This window comes from Camellia sinensis, chromosome 3 (assembly GCF_055761805.1).
Source record: "Camellia sinensis isolate YWXY chromosome 3, ASM5576180v1, whole genome shotgun sequence".
NCBI lineage: Eukaryota > Viridiplantae > Streptophyta > Magnoliopsida > Ericales > Theaceae > Camellia > Camellia sinensis.
In genome coordinates this window covers 192379642-192397158 of record NC_138963.1, presented here as the reverse complement: position 1 = coordinate 192397158, position 17517 = coordinate 192379642, and the positions used below count along the sequence as shown (strand labels likewise).

Genomic DNA, 17517 nt, shown 5'->3' with positions numbered 1-17517 from the left:
GAAGATGATGTTAGTGTGTGAACTAATGGAAATGGAAAGCTACGAATGGACTTGGAGCTTCAACGGCTTCAATGGAAGAAGGAGTAGCTACAATGGACTTGGAGCTTCAACAGCTTCAACCTGATGGATGTGAAGTCTAGATATGCAATGAGAACGTTTGTTTATTTGAATTGGGTATGATGTCCAAAATAATAATTTCACTTAGGGATAAAATTATAATAAAAATAAATATCATTAATTGTGTGTATAGAGTGGATTGGGTGTGTGTAAATAGAAGCTCCCCTCCATTTGTGTCCCACCCCCCCTCAGAGGACACAATAGTTCAATGAATTTGGGACTAATAGTTCGGAGGGACTAATAGTCTGGTGCAAAAAATTTGAACCAAACAACGGATGGACTAATAGTCCAATCCCACCCCTCAGTCCTTCAAAACAAACACCACCTTAGTGGTCATACGGTCTCTCGGATGTTGACAGATTTTTAAGGAATTCCTTGGCGTTCATATGACCTCTCTAACGTGGACAAATTTCAGTGAGTTCTTGGGCGGATGGTGTTCATACTGCCTCTCTGATGTTGACAGGTTTTTAACCACCTTGGCATTCATATGGCCGCTCTGATGTTGAAAAAGATTTTATGACCAATTGAGCTACGAGGCTTTATACATATTATATAAACACACCTTTCGCATATAGGCCACCACATTCCTCTTCATCGTCCATGGCTTCTAGTAGTAGTGTTCCATTTGTTGTACAGAATACTACTACAGAGCAGTGTTTCTCCAATTCATGTTACTATTGTCCAGACGATCTAAACCAATTTGTTGTGAGCCTTCGACGAGGACCTTCACGGCCTTTCACTACAGGAAAGAAGCTCTACCTTGCTCTTGTCAATGGCACGATGGTATTTACCATTCAATACCCTCAAAAGAGTCAAGAGTTTTGATTAGTTTGTTGGTCTATTTTTTTTGCTTGTTTTTTAATCTCATTGAAAAAAAAAATTATTCAAACCTGTGGTGAAAAATCAAAAATAGAGATTTGTGTTTTTTTGTTTTTTTGGCTTAAATTTTGGGTATTGCTGCTATACCTTAACTAATAAAGAGTACAGCGGATGAGAAAGTTGCAAAGGGCCACATATCTTTAAATCCAAAGCATTGCAAATCTCTTGATGTTTCACTGGGAGATACCATCCTTTTGAAAGTGTAAGTTCAATCTACATGAATATTTTGTTTGTGTGTTGTAGCCTACATAGATATATTTACATGAATTCTGCAATTTCATTTTAAAAAGTAGTATATTATTGATTTATAGGTTTGTTCCACCATTGAATGGGTTTGATGTGGATGTATTGAGAATCATGGTTGAATTACATCCTGAAAGTTCAAGTTCGATTCAAATGGTATGCAATTCTATATGAATGTATTTACATTTAGCAGCGAAACTTTTTAATAAATTATCACTGATCAAATTTCATTATTGTGTAGATAATGGCTTCGACCATGGGGAGAGAATTTATAAGGACATTCCACCATCAGGTGTTTTTTCAGGGATTTTATTTTATTTTTTTAAGTACTAGTAATTAGTTGATGCATTATTAGAGCATCTCTAATCTTCAAATTTATTTTTTATTTTTTTTATATCAAATTTAAATTTGATACTAAAAAAATGCTTAAAATTTGTCAAATCCTTCCATCAAATCAAGAGAGAATCATTTTTTCATCAAATTAACTATCAAATTTTTTATCAAATTTGAATTTGAAAAAAAGATGAAGTATTGGAGATACTTTTCTTTAATCAAATTTGATAAAAAGTGCAATTTGGGATAATAGAGAAATTTTTAAAAAGATTTTAATGAAAATTTAATGAAATGATTGAAATAGTTCATATCAAATTAAGGCTATGTTTGGTTTAGTTTTTAAAAAGAGTTTTGAGTTTTAATTATATTTTGAAAGATAAGTGTTTAAAAAGATTTTTAAAATTAAAAACTTGTTTACTTATGAGTTTTGAAAATAATTTTGGAATGATTTGTAGTTTTTTTTTTTTTTTTTTTTTTTTGTCTTTGAATAGATAGGTGTAGAGAAAAATTGTTTGATTGATTAATGTGTAAAATGTGAGAAAACGAGAGAGGAGAGAGGAGAAAGAAAAAAATGATTGATTAATGTGTAAAAAAAAAAAAGAGAAGAGAGGAGAGGAGAGAGAAAAAAATAATTTTGAAAAATGACAAACCAAACATATTTTTTAATTTTTCAATCTAAAAGTTAATTTAAAAATTAAACCAAATACTACCTAAGTTTTTTTTACTCAAATTCATAATAAAATTTGATGGAAAAATTGATAAATGATAAGAGTTGTTTTTAATACACAATTCAAATTGGGATAAATTATCCATAGATCATATTTTGTGACTTATTACTCATTAAATCTTAGGGCAAATTATCTACACCCCCTTGAAGTTTAACTAAATTACACATTCCCCCCTTAGGTTTCATAAATTACATCTCGCCCCCAAGGTTTATATTCGCATAACAATTTACCTCCTCCCGCGAAGTAAATTTAGGAATTGTTAACAAAAATATGCTGACATCACGAAAATAGATCTTGATCGACGATATTGTCCATGCTACGTTTTCAAAGCACTGAACAACTTGAATTAAAATTTTTTGAATCACCTATATATGTCTAAATCACAAATTATTTGGCAAATACTTAAAAAATAACAACAAAAAGTTTCTTCAAAAATTTTAAAAAAAAACCTTCAAAAATAAAAATAAAAATAAAAATAATATTTTTTGAAATAAATAATAAATAAATTTTTTCAAGGAAAAAATAAATTATTATTTTCTTTTAAATAGAGTTTTGTAAAAAATTTTGAAAAAAGTTAAGGCATGAGTTTTGAATTTTTTTTATTGAAATCATGATTTGAGTTCTAAACCAAACGTTATCTAACTTTTTGGAACCATATTTGATTTGTTGTTTAGAAAAAAATTCAGAATTATTTTTTTTTTTTGAAAAAAATAGAAACTAATTTAATAAAAATAAATATGAAAAAATATATTTAATTTGTAAAAATTATTTCTAACCTCTCAAAAATAAAATTGTATAAAATGATAATTATTTATTATTTTTTTTATTTCTTAATCAAATTAATTTTTAATTTTTTTTAAAAATTTCTAAAACAAGTATTGAACAACTATTGACTGACTTGACATGATATATCAACCAAATATCATCATTTCTCTACATAACATAGTTAGGGACATTTTAGTCAATTTACTATCTTCGTCAATGGCATTAATTGTAATGGGTTGGGGGATAATTCTATTTCCACCTCACAAATTCTCTTAGTATGCACCATTTACTCAATATACACCAAACACAATTTTGACTTTCTTATTTTTGCTCAACGCGCACCATCAATTTTCAAAAATTTCAAAAATATCCCCATCTTTCTCAACCCAATCTATTCCAACTCTAACCCTAACCCTAACCCTAACCCTAACCCTAACATCTTCCTACTGCTGGCATCGCCACTGCAAACCCCTTTTCGCCACCGTCTCTCTCCAGTCGAGGTCATCCCCCTCTCCATCTTCCACTCCTAGCTCCTTTACAATTTCTCACTCCATGGATCCCCCATTGCAGCCGCCCACAACCCTTACCCCTATCGCCCCTCATTTTCCCTCTATTTCCATCCCTAGCCTTTTCTTTTTCTTCTCTTCAAACCCTGGATTTGGAAACCTAAATTAATCTTTATCTCTCTCTCTCTCTCTCTCTCTCTCTCTCTCTCGGATTGAAAGGTTGAGGAGTTGGGTCACGCTGTGGAGTGGATCTGGAGGATGGGTCACGATGGAAGGTTGTAGCCTCAACGGTGGAGCGAGTTACAGTGGTGGCTGGGGGTTGCCATATCAGAACTAAAGAAGAAGAAGAGAAGGAAATGGTGGTGCTCGCAGAGTGGTGGGTTGTCGGGGATGATCGCTGAAGTGTAGCACTTGTGTCCATTAAAACTTTTGGTAACTGTATTTGAACCCTTTATTTTATTTTGGAAAACTTTGGTGTTGTTGTACCTTAGTTTTGGAGGTATACAAATGATTTAAACTTGTTGGGATTGCTCGTTCACGCTTGTTCGCATTGAAAAGTTGTTTGGAAACTTGAAAATCATGTTTTGGGGTCAACACCAGTCTTGGTGGTGTCGACATCTTCTCTTTTAGTTGGCCAAAAGGGTCGACACCAATCTGGGAAGGATCGACCCTTGTTCTGAATTTGTTCACTACTTTTTGGTGTCGACACCGGTCTTGGTGGTGTCGACCCCTTTTCTTTTTGTTGGCCGCAAGGGTCGACACCAATCTGGGAAGGGTCGACCCTTATTCTGAAGTTGCCCACTGCATTTTGGTGTCGACACTAGCCTCGGGAAGGGTCGACACCTGCAGTGCAAGCAAACTTAGTGTTCCAGATTTTCTTCTTGGGTGTCGACACCTGTGTTGCGGGGGGGTCGACACCTGTGACTTTTTCTAGATTTTTTTTGTCGGTTTGGGCCTACTTTTTGGGGATATTTTGACTAGATATTTTGAGTTGACTTTGGGACTTATTTCTATTTTTGACCTAGTACTATAAATAGGTCCTCACTTAATCCTTTCCTTTACTTTTTATTCTCTTTCCTCCCTCTAAACCATGAAACACTGTCTCTCTCATTCTCAAAAAGGCACTTTTCGCCCATAAATCCTTAGATCTACTTGCTTGAAGGCCTCTCCTCACCTTGCTCCTTTGAGGTAAAGTGTAGAGCTTGTCGAGGGCTTCATTTTGATTGGAGCAAAGCTTGGTTTCTCCTCCGTCAATTTTTTGGGTTTTTCTTCCTTCTTCCTCTTCTAAGTTTGAGGTAGGGATATTCTACTCTCCTATATGTGTTTTAACATAGATATTGTCATCTTGTATAGATGGTGTGACTTGAGAAGGTTTTTGGTAACTTTTTGGTTAGTTCCTATGTATATAAAAGAGGGGTTTTCTATTTGAGTTCCTTATGGGCATGAGGGGTCTTGAACATGTTATGACTTGAAAGGAATTGATTTGGTCTTCGTTATAATATTTGATAAAGGAGGAGATTTGCCCTAATTTTATTAAATAAGTTATTTGTATAAATAACAAGATTGGTTTGGAAATTTTGGAATTGAAGGAACATATGATTACACGGTGTAGTTGAATTTATGAATTACTCACCTTTGGAAAAGTTGATAAATTATCTATTGTTAGATTTATTTATCTGTTTAGAAATATCTGCTTTGGGTTATTGGTGGAGGATAGCCATGATTGTTGTAGAAACTACATGATGATTAGGTGAATTGAAACTAATCAATTGGGTTATGTCATTGAATATGACGGTTTGGTTAAAATATTGAATATGTGATTTAATTGGTAATTGTATATGACAACGTGTTTGAATACATTGTATATGTATCTTGTTTAGGAGGAGATAGGGGATGTACTCTATTGTTTGAGAGGAGAAAGGGGATGGACTCCATTGATAATTAAGTTGGCCGGAGTATCCAGGGTGAAAGTCCCGAAAACATATATATATGGGTGCCGGTTCCCTCGGACGTAGTTCCGTAAAATAGCAAAGAAATGGAAGTTTATGAATAAATGTTTATGATTGAAGTGTTGATAAATGAGTTGTAGTTTCATTTTGAATTGTTTAAATGATGATGAATTACGTCCATGAATTGATCTGGATAAGTAAATGTAAATGAATGGAAGTATGGATGTCAATGTTGACTGGTTATGGAGAAGGTGTAGATTGGTTTTCAAGTGTTAAACATTTATCGGATGCTAATGTTTTAGTTAATTCTCATATACTGTTTAGCATATCTCTACTGGGCTTTGGCTCACCCTACTTGGGACACCATTTTTCAGGTACAGGGGACATGGCACCTCCAAGGACATAGCTTGGGAGGTTAGGGGTTGAAGACTCCATTTTGTATATTTTGTTTGGTGTTAAATGTAGAATTTCAAGCCAAGGGCTTTATATGTAAAGAGATAGAACTCTTCTTTTGTTGTAACCAAGTGTTAACTTGGAAAGCTGTAAGCCCTTTGGGCACTTATTTTTGTTGTTTAGAAGTTAGAGTTACATGCTATAGTTTCAAGATTAATGTTTATGAAAATGTAATGCATGTAATGTCTTTTGTAAAGGAAACTCTGATGAATGAAGAAATGATATTTCTCTTATGTTTATGACTATTTGTGAATGGTTGTCTTGTACTATTTTTGAGGACGTGACATGAAGTGACGATGGTGATGGTTGAGTGACGGGTTGGAACGGAGACGACAACGGCAGCGGTGTAACGAGGCTGGGAAGGTGACAATGGTGATAGTCTGGTTCATCTGCAACTAGAGAGGAAAGAGGTGGTTGGTAATTTACTTAAGGATAAAATTATGATTCTGAAAAAATTTATTCAAGTGTGTGGAGTAAGTAAACTTAGTGTGTGGAAATAGAATTTCTCTAGGGTGGGATGTAATTTTTGAAACCTGAGGGAGAATCTGTAATTTAGTTAAATCTTAAGGAGGTGTAGATAATTTGCCCAAAAAATTATTGATAAATTGATTAATATCTTATTTTATGAATAAATTTATAATAATAAATTTATTAATCAATATTTATAAATAAATAAATTTAATTAATAAAACTGATTGATAAGTGACATGGTCGCTTTGTGGATGTGCAGGTTTTTACTGAATATCAGAGAACGGTATTTGCATATAAAGGAAGTTTGTATGTCTACAGTATTGTGGAAGTTTCTCTCCATGAGAGTGAATCCCAAACCACCCCAAAGCAAGGGATGATCCGTAAGCGCACAAAAGCCATAGTTGAAGTTCCACAATCACTGGTAATGAATGACTACTGTGTTTGTTAGTCTCTGACATTTCTCTATTTGTATGAAAAATGTTCTAGTGTATAATGGTATGAATTTTATCATAAAAATATTTACATTTTTATAAATTCAAAAAGTGACTTAAATTTGTAAAAATTTATACAATTTTGTAATAGAGTTACGTGACAATTTTTTTTATATTATTATTAAAAAAATTCTAATATACACCATTTTAAAGGTAGAGTTGCGTGACAAGTTTCTTATATTATTATTAGGGAAATTTTAATATACATAATTGTTTAAAAAATATATTATATATGTCTCTAATTATACTATTTTCTTTTTTGTTAGGACTATTTTTTTTAATTATAATATTATTTTAGTTATGACTTATGAATTCTTTAATTACATCTAATTGTGTTTTGTTATGATATTTTCTTAGGAGAGGCTTCTTTCCAGTTTACTGTGTAGACTAGAGTATATTGTTGGGCCCGTAAGACTCATCACGGGTCTCGTTTCGATAATCCGAACTATTTAATGTGTAGAGCTCATCAGATACTTCATACTTGCAAAAAAATCACGTTAGTCGGAACACATTTTTGTTAATAATTTATTTTTAAAATCATATTTATTATTGACAAAAATGCATTCCGATCAAAGAGATAGCGATATCCGATCAGTGTAATTTTTTGCAAGTATAAATCAATTAAAGAGCTCTACAAACCGTTTAAATTATCAAAATAAAACTCATGATAGATTTCACAAGTCCAACAATACACTCCAGTCCACCAATTGAATTGTTCAAGTTTATGTCAATTTTATTTTTTTTTTGAATTTTGTGTTTATGCCACGTAAATGTGACAGTTTTACCTTCCCTTCTCTACTTTATTCATCTCTCTCTCTCTCTCTCTCTTCAACGAGCCCCATGGCCGAAACCACATCTCTTCATGACATCGAACGGTGGGCCACTGGATGTAGGTTTCTGTCTGTTCTAACGGTCCGATCTGAGTTTCAACAGTGTGCCCCGGTCGTCGAGTGCTCGGCTCATCGTTGGTGGTCATGTCTTCAGAAGCTCCGAGTATAGATAGATCTGTAATAGATGCACACACCTACCTATATAGAGAGTCCATATGTATATATGTTTTTGTGAACAGTAAGAATTATTCAAAGTTGTTGGCATGGTTGATCTCAGGGTGCCCTAATCCGTGGAGCTGAAACATTTAAAAACATATTTAGGGAAGGCTTGAATACGGAATCACTGAAAGAAGTACTAATATCACTTGGTATTGGAGGCATGACATCCCAATTTGCTCAAATACTGCAGTCTGCATTTGGCTCACGGATGGTTCCTCTTTCTGTAGCGAAGAGGTATTTAGATTTATTGTAAGATTGGTTATTTTGCTGAATTATTGAGATAAATAATTCCTTCTTATTCACGTTTGTTTTGCAATATATATATTTGTTTTGCATTATTAGTTGTAGGATTAATCTGTCAATTTTATTGGATAAAGTGTTCATTGTCCAGATAACAAAAATCGCAACCAAACAATGCAATGTGAGTCCCGTGGATTGATAATCTTAATCCTATGTTATAATCTACCCAATCAAACCGGCTCTTATAGTATAGTTACTTCCTTTGGTAATTTAGCTATTCATTCAAATTACTACATATCTTCAATAAGGAAAATACTGACACCCTTTGAGCTGTCAATAATCTCGGTATATGTATAGAAGTATAGAGGTGTGTGAAAACCAAACCAAGCATTAAATCCAATCAAATGGGATTGGCTGCATGAATCCTTCTTCTCCACTTGACTCTATCCAATGCTATTTCGTTAGTCAAATTAAGGAGATTTGTATTCTTATTTATTATATTAATCCATGTTAATCTAGGTCTATCCTTTCCCTAACACTACTATTTACCGTCATTGTATCGCATCTCTTCACCACTGTCTCCGTGGGTCTCTATTGTATATGACCAAACCATCTATCAACTTATCTTCTATAGATACTACTCCTACCCATTCTCGAATGTACTCATTCCTAACTCTGTCTTTTCTAATCTTGCCACACATCTACCTTAACATCTTCATCTTAGCAATATTCATCTTATTTACATGTTGTTTCTTGGTTGTCCAACATTCCATCCATACAACATCACTGGTCTAATAGCCGTTCTATAGAACTTCCCTTTTAGTCCAGTGGGTACTCGTTTATCGTACAGGACTCTTGACACACTTCTTCACTTAAGCTACCTTGCCTTAATTTTATGGACCACATACGCTCCAATCTCCCTAATCGTTGTGATAATCAATCCTAAATAATGAAAAATGTTCACTCTTAGATAGTTTTCATTCTCAATCTTCACCTCTCCTCTGCTTCTGTTGTGACTGTTACTAAAATTACGCTCCATATACTCTGTCTTAGTTCTACTTATCCTAAATCCTTTAGATTCAAGTGTCTTTCTCCAAGTCTCCAACTTAGTATTAACTCCTCTAGTCCCATCTACTAACACGATATCATCTGCAAAAAGCATATACCATGGCACATTATCCTGAATATTTCGCGTCAACTCATCCGTAACGAAAGCGAAAAGATAAGGACTTAAGGTTGATTCTTGGTGTAACTCTACAGTAATTGGAAATTCACTCGTCTTTCTAGTAGGCGATCTAATAGTGGTCACCACAGTTTGATACATATCCCTAATCACATCAATGTAACCTTTTTAAAATTAATATATATATATACATATATATATATATATATATATATATTTAAAAATGCTTTGAAAATAGTTTTGTATGCTAACAAGCGAAAGAAACAGAGTAGTTTCAATATGCCCCATTGGAACTTGTTGTGAGTCCTTTGCTAGTTTTTTGTATGGAAAGAAATTTTTTAGCTCTAAGCTATAAACCTCAGGTCGATCCCTTACTTTGATAGGATTTTGATATTAAAAAAAAAATAATTCTTATGAATTCTTATGCATAATCTTTTCATCAACTAACGTACATAATGGTGGTATTTTTATAATTAAAAGACATCATAATCTTTAAATATATTATTGTCATGTGATTACTCAATAACATGAATACTAACTAGTAACATAATTATTTTAATATTTCTAAATTTATTATAGCAAGTTTATTACTGAAAAGTACAACAAAGTGTAGCAAAATATGTTGAAGTTGTTGGGTATAGAAGACAGAGGTGAAGGATTTGATAATAGCTACTGTGAAGTGTTAGGATACAAAGGTGATAGATTATCAAATTCCCACAAATGAATGAAAAGAAGAGGTCGCCTCTTCTTTTCTTTTTTTTTTGGATAAACAATGAGGTCACCTCTTAATCAATAGAAAAGAACACTAGAAAAAAAATGTTGTGAATTCCCCCTAGAATCCAAGAATAAATAACAGTAAGTGATGATAGGGCAACTTTCTTGTGGTAGTAATTGTGAACCCATTCCATTTTTGGAGGGTAATTTTAGTCTAAATTTTATTTAAATATAAACTAATAGGATAAATGGGTTGAATAGTCAGGTTAGGATTTATGTAATTTGAACTCTCTAGCTCGCTTCTCAAACACTACCTGTATTACATGCCTTCCAGATATGCCACCTACTGCTACCAACTATACTAGCAGATTCCAAAGAACATCCTCAGGCCATTTAGATATTTGCCATATTTGGATAGCTGCAACACAGATAGTAGTTCCTAAAAGAATGTAAGAACTAAAGGGCATACAGGCCACACTCTTTGTACATGGACAAAGAGCAAAATGATGTGGTTTACTGTTTCCACCTCTTTGCCACAAGGGGCAAGAATCCATATAAAGGTATCTCTTTTAATGTTACACACTGGAAATATACCCAAGACTCATTTTCATGGGGACATCTCAAGCTTGTAGGGTCCTTTCATGACCAAATCTGCTTCCATATGCTTGTGGCAATTTGAACTACTTTTGGTGGGCTTCCTTTTTTTTGATGGCCAGCCTATTTAACATATGATGCATGGCCCCCCTCCCCAAGTCTAGTTACTATAAGTTATTAACTATTGACTTTCTCGTGCTAGGCTGAATTTGAAGCATGTAAGAGGAATGCTTCAATATGGGCCACCAGGTTCTGGAAAAACCTTGATAGCACGAAGCATTTGCAAATTTCTAAATGCAAAAGAGCCCTGGTCTCTCTCTCTCTCTCTCTCTCTCTCCATTTTTTTTAATATTATTTTTACGCTTCTTTTTCTCCTCCCATTCATGAAGATTATAAATGGATCGAATGTGTTAGATGAATTCCAAGGTGAATCAGAGAGGAAAATAAGGTCACTCTTTAAAGCAGCCGCTGAGGATGAAAATAAATTTGGTAAAGACGCATACATATGTTCATTCTAAATTCACTTCATTGTGCTTTTATAGTGAGATCATTTAATCTTTTCTTTCAGGAGCTAAAAGTGACCTACACGTCATCATATTTGATGAAATTAATTCCATTGCTAAGGTGAGCACAGATGCAACATTTGCTCCTTCTAAATGCTGTCAGTTATGCTACCTACAATTCGTGTTATATATATGTGCGTGTGTTAATTTCACGATATCAGACTTAAGGTTTTTGACATAATTCAAGTAATTTTTTTCCCTGTTTGGGTTTGACATCATTTTGGCTTTTTCGTATTCCCATGGATTATATGTTCTATTTCTCCCATTTCATTCTCATGTCATACATGGCCAATTTGTTGCTTGTGTGATGTCTCTTTATTCCTTATTGGTAGTAGTGATATGTACTCCAGATTAGTAATTGTAACTCATCTTTTGAAACATTGACAATAAGATACAAGGCTTGAGTTTCATGCTTCTATATCAAAATGCTTTTGTAAGACAAGCATTCACTATTGAGTGTGTAGTTCAGATTAATTAGCATTGCTTTCACATTATTTCTATGCCCTATGATTTGTGATTTCAACTTGTCGTCCACTTTTAAATTTTGTTATTAATTTAAACAACCTATGCTTTTAATCAATGTGAACAATCAACATAGAAATGCTATTCTATATGAAAAGGGTTGCTCATAGCTGAAAGTTTTGAATTCTAAAAATAGCAGGTAGTGTATCTTATCCGAAGACCCCAAAGGTAATGGTCACCTAGGCAAGAAACCATTTTTCTAGAAAGTGGTTCCTAAACAATAAGCACTCAATTGTTTTGCGCATTTATACAGAAAGCACTTGACTGACTTTACGTAATCATCACATCTGCATGTACTTCATAGCTTCACCATGACAGTTGTATTGAGCATGGGATCCTTTTATCCCAAACCTCTACCCACCGCACATGTAGCATCTCTCGCACTAAAATTGAAGGAGGCTATCTCCGAGGAACCTTGAAGGTGCACTTGGCCTTCCTTCCAAGATTAAGGGGACTGTCCACCGTGTGCGCTTGTTTCCACTTGAGCCATCACACTTGGGCCCCCTTGGGCAAGTCAAGTTTCCATCTCGTATATGATTCTACACTTGTTTTCCAGTCACCCTAATACACTCATGCCATTCTACATCAGATAAAAGAGCCTTGGGACACCGTTGTGCTTGGTGCCACTATTACGAGGCACCCAAGAGACCTCATGACTTTACATGAGATCGTAGGAATTTGGACTTGGTATATTGGAAATGAAGATTTTTCGAGAAGCCTCGTACTATTCTTGTTGGGGGGACTTGCACTTGACCGACCTTGGAGAGATCTTGACAGGAAAAGAACTCTAGAGCGTGACAAAGACAACTAACTTGTTCATATCTGAGCACACTTGACCATCATTCTAGCTATTGAGGCCACTAGGTGAGTTGGCCTATGTAACCCAATCCTTGTAAATTTAGCCTCCATCCTCATGCATAAAGAAGATCTAACTATCTTCATCTCTTGCTTTTTGGTTATTCACTTCTAGACCTCTAAAACAACTCCTCACTCTTTCTTTTCCCAAAGCCATCTTTGCTTTGACCTAGCTAGTATCCAATGATGTAGTGTCATCTCAGCATCTGCCATAGTTCCTAGATAGCTCCCTTACTAGGTCATGTAGCCTCAAATCACACACACACAACCACATATAGAACTTCAATTTTTTTCCTAATACAAGGATGTAAGAAAGATCCTTAGCAAAGTAAAGCATGATCTCTCTCAAAATATATTTCTCTCAAAATATTTTCTCTCTTACAAAAATGATCTCTCTCAAAATATATTTCTCTCAAAATAAACTCTGTCTAAGTTTGGAAATGTTGAGCTCTAGAGAGTGTTGGGAGAGATAGAAATTTTTTTATAGAGATGCCAAAATGGTCTTAGAGAGGTGCCTCAACAAATGAGCAAGGGTCCTTTAAATAGACCTGAGGCAGGGTACTTTCGCAGGCGCGGTAATCCTTCGTTGCGGCCGCGATGTCCCTTCGCAGGTTGCAGAGAAAACTTCTGGGAGCTGGTCGTTTGGGAAAAGCCTGGTCGCAGGTGCGTTACTAATGGTTTCCGGCGCGATGGTGCTTCTTGCGGGAGCGATGGTGCATGCGGCTGAGCAGCTTTTTCTGACTCTTTGTTTCATATTTCTTGCACGTTTTGCTCCACACTTTGTCAGCCTATCCCATAGACAAACAGCCTCCCTAAGCCACCATTTAGCTCTATAAAGTCCATCCCTTTGTCGAAGTCTTATCCTCATGCTTGCTATCAATGAAGATCCAACAAAATCCACAAAAAGTCCACACATGTGAAGCTCTATCATTTCACCCATGTGTTGACACCAAAAAGATGAGACAAACAACCAATTTGAGCATCACAAAGTTGCCATTTTCAACAACATTATCTCCATATCTTGACAAGCATCATGAATCATGTTAATGTATGAGAAGATAATGAACAAGAAAATAATAAAAACAAAAACACTTTGAAGCAAAAATCATCATATTAAGTTTTTTCAAGAGAGGTATTGCCAAAACATAAATCTTAAATTTCTTTAGGACAAAAAATCCTAACAAGGAACAAAGGGTAGAGGAGGCAACAATGAGAAAGTAATCATAAGCATTAAGAGAGAGTGAACGTGATCTTCTTTGGTTCCATATGTATATTGCAAATCATGTCTTAAATGTGTTCTTGGTTTTATCGCAGAAAAGAGGGGCAACTATGAGATTACACCATATGGATGATAGGCTTGTAAGCCAACTACTTGCAATGGTTAATATCTCTCAAATTTTGTTTTTCAATTTTTTATTTTTATTATTTCTCCTTGTCTAGGCAATACTTGAAAATTTGCATGCCTTTCAGATTGATGGCTCGAAAGTATTGAACAACATTTGTATTATTGGTACTACAAATCAAAAGGAGCTCATTGATGAAGCCCTGTTGAGGTAACCTTCTCTTCGTTGTGTTGTTCTTTGCTGATTTCTTTATTCTTTTTGAACAATGTCCCACATTTTTTGAACTCGAATGGTATGTTTAATTTTTGAGTTTATCAAGTAAAGAAAATGAAATTATTTAAACTTATTTATCTTTTATGGGTAACCAAACAAATATATATATATATATATTTAAAAATAGCTATTTATTTTATTCTCATTTTCCTAACTTAATAAAAAAAAGTACTTTATTTATTGTATTTGTTTGTAAGGAAGGTAGAATCGAACTACATGTCAAAGTAGAGTACCCAGATGAGCAAGGGCGCCTGCAAATTTTGGGCATCAACACAAGGAACATGAGACAAAATTTTGTACTCGATAAAGATGTGAATCTTCATGAAATTGGTAAGTTGTTTGAGCAATATTGTTGTGTAAGTGGAAACATCAAATCATCATTTATGAAATGAGATTGTGCATGTGCTTGTTTGCACAGCTTGTAGGACGGATGGCTGTAGTGGCTCTGCCCTTGCATCTCTGGTCACTCGTGCACATTCATATGCTGTGGTCCACACAGGGGAGAATGGATTACTGCAGAATGTCAAGAATGATTTCAAAGTAACTATGAACCACTTTCTCCGTGCTATAGAAGATGTTAAGTCTAGACTTCAAGAATCTGACTTGGAGCCAAGCAGGTAATACATATCAACATTTATTTTTGTAACTGAATGACATAACGTACATATTGTAGATTTATTTACTAGAAAATGTGATTTTAATTAAAACATGTTTCCTATATTTTAGTAGGAAATCTACCTTTATTCTTTCTTTAATCATGTTATTATAAAACAGGATACACGTGTCCTATTAAAAACCAAACCAAACCAAACCTCAAGTCCCATCACATGTGTCCTATTAACTTAGTCAAAATTTAGTCCTCAACAATAAGAACAAAATCCACTTCCAACCACTTGTTTAAAGTGGTGTAGAGATTAAATTAGATTGCATTTACACAGATAGAAGTACTATACGATCAAAATTTCGTCCACAACTTTCAATTTTTTCTACTTGAACAATATCATATAAATTTTATTCAAATTATTAAATGCTTTCTAATAAAATCATTCTTCAACAAAATACATATGTTAATTTTTAGATCTATTTCAGTAATGGTACTTCCAAAATTGATAATTTTCAAAGAGTTGCAAACTTCTTTTATAGAAGCATTATTTGCAATGTATTCCCTCCCAGGCTCAACCTTTATAACTCCTAGATCACTAGATTAGAAAGGTAAAGTTTAACTTATAACAGATTCTTTTGTGGCCACTGGCTTGCTGAAACAGAAAAGGGTTTGGAGCATTACAAGGGCCAATGGTGGCAAGAGTGTTTGCCTTCACAAAAGAACCCTTGAGGCTGTTTTCATTTTACCAACATTCATTTGGTTTTAGATATTATTAGATACGAAAATTGTGACTTTGTTAAGTAGAAGAAAATTGTTCTTATTTTTGTTTTCTGATTAATTTTCTTGTTTTCTTCCGGTTATCTCAGGATGGGAAAAAAGGAAATGGTAAGGATCTTGATTCTGTTATTTTAGTCAGTAAAAGTGTCTGAACTTTTAGAACCTTAATTTTAATGAATAAAGGGTCTTACCTTGCTGAATCTCTAGCACCTGCTCTATAATCGTTCTCACTTTGTATTTTGGTTCTCCCTGAGCCTTGCAATTTCTTGTTGCATGCGTAAAACTTCAGTGTTAAACTGCTGTAGAATCCACAAAAACAAAATGCAAAGTGAGAACGATTATACTGGTTCTCATTTCTCCCCCCCCCCCCCATCATAGGCAAAGCTTTAACATTTTTGGTGCGTTATGGCAGGAGACACTTTGCTGTGAACTTTTAAAGTAAGGGCCTGGATTGGGTTTCAAGTGGTGGTCAGAGTCATGGAAGTACCTTGTTTATATTTGGTTCTATCAGAACATGTTACAAGTTTCTGTTTGTTTGGTGTTTTAGAAACGGTGTTTGAATTCTAATCTCTATTTGATTGTGTAAGAGTCTGTTTAATGGTGTTCCCACATATGTATGTTGAGTATAGTGTTGTAAGATGATTCGGATATATACTGTATGTTTGATTGGTCAAATATGTAAATTTACAACTCTGTTCACTGTTTCATTTTGATTTCTTTATTTATTTGTTTTTGAAAAGGAAAAAAATAATTTAATTGACCGTTATCACTTGTGCCATGGGAGTTAATCTATGAGAGTGTCAAAGCTCCCTCATTATAAGATTTTATTGATTTATGCAAATATAAGTTTTACATGGAAGGTCCCTCACTTAAGTAAACATAGTTGGTTCTCAAAAATGAGAAACATAGTTCAAATGGCAAAAATGCGCCTGTATATATTCAGAGTCGAGTGTTTCACACAACTTTTTGTTTTAAAATTGTTCCAAACCTTTCATATAATGTCTTTTTTTAGATGTACATTTTAAATAAAATTTATTTTTCAAAATCCTCTCATCGATTTCAAATTAATATGCATATGAAATTCTGTGTAGTGAATTTTTTCTTTTAACAAACATTCAACATATGTTTCGATGAAACTATTGAGGTAATATTCAAAAATTAAAAAAAAATAAAATAAATTATAATAGACTTTTTGGTAGAAGAAGAATTTAAAGTAAAAGGTTAATTTCATCTTAACAATAACAAAATAGTAATATTGTAAACTCATACATTTCAAACTATAAAATGGCATTATTATGGTAAGAATTGGAAAACACCATAGGCAGAACAGTTCAGTCATTTATGTCAAACTGCAAAATGGTATTACAATGGTAAGAATTGGGAAAACTCAGCTCAAAAGGGATTTACAACCCTGATATAGAAAGATTAAGATACTATTTCTCTTTTTTCTTTCAGAGGGTGGAGATCACGGTCAATGGGGCTATGTAACCCAAATCAATGCTGTAACCTCAAGGTTGAAACACCTGATGGTAGTTTTTGGAAGACAAAGATCACCTTGTATAACAACAAACATAATTTACTTGTTAACGTGGAAGAAAACTAAATTATCGCCTTTTGCTCTTAGTCTTGGTAATCCTTAATTTGCAGGATTCATTAAGCGGCTTCCAGAAGATATCCTCGAGATTTTCACAAAAAATTTTGTAAAACTAAACACGGAAGATTATAAAACTCAATTAGCTGAATCTCAGTGACTAAAATAACCTACTCTTTCTTTTTTCATAATAATCATGTCGAGCAAGGGCAAGCTAAAAAATGTGAGTTGTATTCATGTGCAAAATATATTCAGTTTTTGGCAGTGAATCACA

General features: G+C 34.0%; 1 protein-coding gene across 1 annotated transcript; it reads left to right on the top strand.

The window, feature by feature from the left end:
* The first annotated feature begins 717 nt into the window (after nucleotides 1-717).
* Nucleotides 718-17403, top strand: LOC114293943 (vesicle-fusing ATPase-like). The gene is made up of 14 exons (XM_082918723.1): nucleotides 718-900; nucleotides 1098-1198; nucleotides 1308-1395; nucleotides 1481-1531; nucleotides 6704-6865; nucleotides 8043-8218; nucleotides 10365-10386; nucleotides 10918-11025; nucleotides 11105-11204; nucleotides 11284-11339; nucleotides 14469-14601; nucleotides 14690-14888; nucleotides 17108-17181; nucleotides 17300-17403. The coding sequence occupies exons 1-14, from the start codon at nucleotides 718-720 to the stop codon at nucleotides 17401-17403; spliced, it is 1557 nt and encodes a 518-aa protein (XP_082774849.1).
* Nucleotides 17404-17517: the final 114 nt, after the last annotated feature.